Source organism: Solanum pennellii, chromosome 2 (assembly GCF_001406875.1).
Source record: "Solanum pennellii chromosome 2, SPENNV200".
NCBI lineage: Eukaryota > Viridiplantae > Streptophyta > Magnoliopsida > Solanales > Solanaceae > Solanum > Solanum pennellii.
Window position 1 is genome coordinate 43,265,390 of NC_028638.1, and position 4,152 is coordinate 43,269,541.

A 4,152-nucleotide genomic window follows, 5' to 3' on the forward strand; every position below is an offset into this window, starting at 1 on the left:
GGCGGCGAACCGGAACTACGAGTTTGAAGAAGACGACTCCACCTCCTCAACTCGAAAAACCACAAAAACACTTTAAAATTTTTGAACTATGGGAACCAAGAATTCTCAAAATTTTATGAGTATTCTTTTGTTTTCCCCTCCAAATCCTCTCTAAAAATAGTGAATGAAGTGGGCTTATAAAGAAACCCAAAAATCCTCAAAAAGGATGAAACACCGATGTGGACTATTGCAAAATTGAAAATTGTTTGAGAGACAATGTGGGAAAGCAGTTTTTTTTCTTTTTTTTTTTTTTTGTATTTGACTCAAAATGTATGAATTTTAAAATCATCGGACCAAAATTTGTTATTAAATAAATAAAGCTTCAAAATCACGAATTTTTAAAATGTTAGGCCAAAATTGGGTGTCAACACTAGCTCCCATAAACCATGTATCCATCATGAGTAGAAAAAGGGTCATAATTTTTAGATGATTCCTTAGTGCTTTTTAGCATGGACTAGCGGATCCACTTAGTAGTTAGGTTTTATATCCCTGGCAAGGTATAGGACGACTCTGGCAGCATAAGGCAAAAAGATGTACCATTACATAGCTCTTAAGTGATGCTTGTCAGTTAGAGAAACTCCCACAGAAGTATTTTGTATTCTTATATACACAGACTTAATTGTATTTTTATAAACGAACAAAGTTTATATTGTATCTTTGCATACATATTGAGTTACTTTTGTATTTCTAAATGCACCGACTTGTTATCCATGTTCTAAAAGCTTTTCTTTATACTGCATTCCTATTTTTTCTTTATATTGAAATGAGTTAGTTGAGTTATATAAGTTGAGCGAAGGTATGTTCTGTCAGTTCTTTTCAAGCGTCTGTCTTGTTTTCGAATTTCCTTCACATGTTCGTACATTCAATGTATTGATGTCATTTGGGTTGCATCGTTGTTATGATGCAGATATAAGTAACCAAGATCAGCATCCAGGCATAGTTGATTCTAGTTGAGCTTCAGAGTTGTTGGTGAGCCTCCTTGCTTTCGGAGGATCCCTTTTATTGCTTTATTAGGTAGTTCATTAGGATGTCGTGGGTCTTAGTGTGACGTCCATCTCAGTTGTTAGAGGCTTCAAAGACAATCAGTTATTGTTGGTACTTGAGTCTTTTCCATTTTTCAGTGTATGATGTTGAGACTTAAGTTGTCGTTTTATCTTGTTGGATGTTGATTTTAAGATATTCTAAGTTTATTTCATGAGTTTATCTTTTGAGACACTATTTCCTTGTTATATAAGTCTTCCGCTAAGTAGTAAGTAAGGTCAAGGGTTGCTTAGGGCCAACAATGATTCTCGAGTGTCAATCTCGCCTAAGGTGTAAGCTCGGGGGGTGACACCACTACCAAAAACCCACGAGTGTTGTGTTAGTAATTATTAACTCATACTGATGTACAAGTCCACGAACTATAACATGAAGAACATTTAATATATAGAAAATTTATTACTTGAAAAGAATTCATAAATCAAACATTATTTATCTTAAACAATCTTTGAATGATACATTTAATTTTTAGTACTATATATATATATAAATTAACTACTATATATTATGACCTAAGAAAGAAAATATAGGAGGAATACTTTGTTCATTCCTAAAGAAATTTGTTGGATCTATTTTAGTCTTGATTTTGACCAATCTATCAAAGTTGTTCTTGAAATATTTCACTCCCCAAATTCTTGCTTGTGCATAGCTTGTGTTTCCACTAATATTATTCATCCCTAAATCAAGATCTCTATAATTGAAATATGCAGCTCTAGGAGATTTTGATACATACTTAGCCATGTATCCATAAAGTTTTTGAATCCAAGCTATGTTACTTTGAGAATAGTTAATATTTCCCCAATACACCGCGTACTCAATCATGAATATATTTCCAGCTCTATGAGGGAAAGGAATTTCAAATTCTGAGATATCGCTCAACTTTCCTCCGTAAGGACTAAATTGTAATTCAGCACCCGAGTTTTCGCCTCCTAATTGGTTGAATAATAGTTCCAATACACCTTCAATACCATCTATAGAAATTGTTTGTTGGACATAGTCTGATTTCCCTTTGAAGTACCCTTTTTGATTAGTTGTGGTATTCCAATTTAGTAACACATCAAGTGATGTATTCCTAGGGAAATTGGCAAAGAAGAGTGTGGATTCAATCCAACTCATCTCAATGCAATCGTCTTTCACTAACCCTAGTTCCGGAAAGCTCTTTTGAACTTCGTGGAAGAGTTCATCCACTCCTCCAACGTATAGTGCAACGAAAGAGGCGTGGATAGTCCTTTGCCCACCCCCGAATGGAAATTCACTATTTCTCACGAAGATCCTGAGGAGGAGATTGTCATCAACTTTGTCTGCCATATGTTGCCACTTGTAAACAAGTTGAGTAACATTTTGTTCCAATGTTCGTGGCACATTGAACACGGTTACCTTTTCTGGAATATCAACTAATTTTATTTTCCATGAGATAATGAGACCAAAACTAGTCCCTCCACCTCCTCTAATAGCCCAAAAGTGATCCTCGCCCATTGATTCTCGATCATGGATACGTCCATTAGCATCAATTAATTTTGCATCAATGATGTTATCAGCAGCGGTACCGTATTTTCTTGACAACATACCATACCCTCCACCACTAAAGTGTCCACCAACACCAACAGTTGGGCAAACCCCAGCAGCAAAGGCTAATTTTTTACTTTTTTCCGCGATTCTATAGTAAACTTCTCCTAGGGTCGCGCCAGCTTGAATCCAAGCTGTCTTTTTTTCGGTGTCAATGGATATTGATCTTAGGTTTCTAAGATCAATTACGACAAAGGGGATCTCGGAAATGTATGAAAGTCCCTCATAGTCATGTCCACCGCCTCGAATTCTAATTTGTAGGTCATGTTTCTTGGAGCAATGTATAGCTGCCTGGATTTGAGATTCGTTGGTAGGAGTGAAAATTATTGATGGTTCGAAGTTGGAGCTTATCCTTAGGTTATATGAAATTGAGTTAAAAAGGGTTGAATATGATGAGTTTTTAGGAGTGTGGATGACTTGTGATATTAAGGTTGAGTTCATAATTTTGTGTGAAAGACATTCAACAAAGTCATCATGAGTACTTCTGTAGGCCAATGAATATGATGATGAAAACAAAATTGAGAGAAAGAGAAAGATTGTTAACTTAGTCATAATTGATTATTTGTTGTTGCAAACAACTTTGATTTATAGTTTTAGCTTTGGGGGGATTGGATTAAATAAGCTTAATTAGTTACAAAGGCTAAGAGCATGTGGTATAGAATATATTAAGTATTAGTTTCTTGCACCAAAAAGAAATGACAGCACGCAAGAGATTACTTTACTTTACATTGCACTATTGAATACGTGCAATGTGTCTTGCACGTTTAATGGATGACAATAGAAAGTAGACTTTAATTTATATCGATTGGCGTAAGACGTGAAGTATAATAATTTTAAAGACAAAATGTAGAATTATTTTATCTTATGTTTGATTAGAAATATAAGCAATTTTGAGATTATTTATTCCATTATATATACAGTAGCGATAGATAAATAGTCTCATATATTTGAGGAAACAACTTATTTAATTAATAATTATGAGATACCTTATTCTTATCACAAAATCTATATATATATATAAATGAGGATCATAGAGGAGGTGATGTGGCACCTCTCTATGACCTCCATTCATTTTTTCTTATTTTTTTTCTTTTACTTGACATTTTTTTCTTATTTTTTTCAATTATTTTTTTATAAACTTATACCTCTTTAATTATATAAATTCTATTCTTAAATTAGTATTAATAATATTCATAACCCTCAAACCTTTCATATTCATAACCTCTTAAACCTTTCATATTCATAACTTCTAATTATTTAATGTGAAAGGTTACATTAACACTATAAAATCACACTAAAATTGTTTGTTATTTTGTAGTCATCTTTGGTAGAGAATTAGTGGAAGAAATGTTACAATATTTGTAAGCTTTGAGGTGCATTATTTTTTCAAATATTATTTCATATATTACTTTTAATTAGCAAGTAAGGCTAATATGTCATTATATTTTTATTTCTTCTAGATAAATTATTTTGTTTTGTTATCTTTGAGATTTATTTTATGACTAATAA

General features: G+C 33.0%; 1 protein-coding gene across 1 annotated transcript; it reads right to left on the bottom strand.

Moving 5' to 3' along the window:
* Positions 1-1,490: 1,490 nt before the first annotated feature.
* Positions 1,491-3,234, bottom strand: LOC107010592 (berberine bridge enzyme-like 28). The gene has a single exon (XM_027914498.1). The coding sequence runs from the start codon at positions 3,193-3,195 to the stop codon at positions 1,576-1,578; it is 1,620 nt and encodes a 539-aa protein (XP_027770299.1). The 5' UTR covers positions 3,196-3,234; the 3' UTR covers positions 1,491-1,575.
* Positions 3,235-4,152: the final 918 nt, after the last annotated feature.

Excerpts from the sequence above, each read along its gene's own strand:
- LOC107010592 (XM_027914498.1), bottom strand. The coding sequence starts at position 3,195 with ATGACTAAGTTAACAATCTTTCTCTTTCTCTCAATTTTGTTTTCATCA.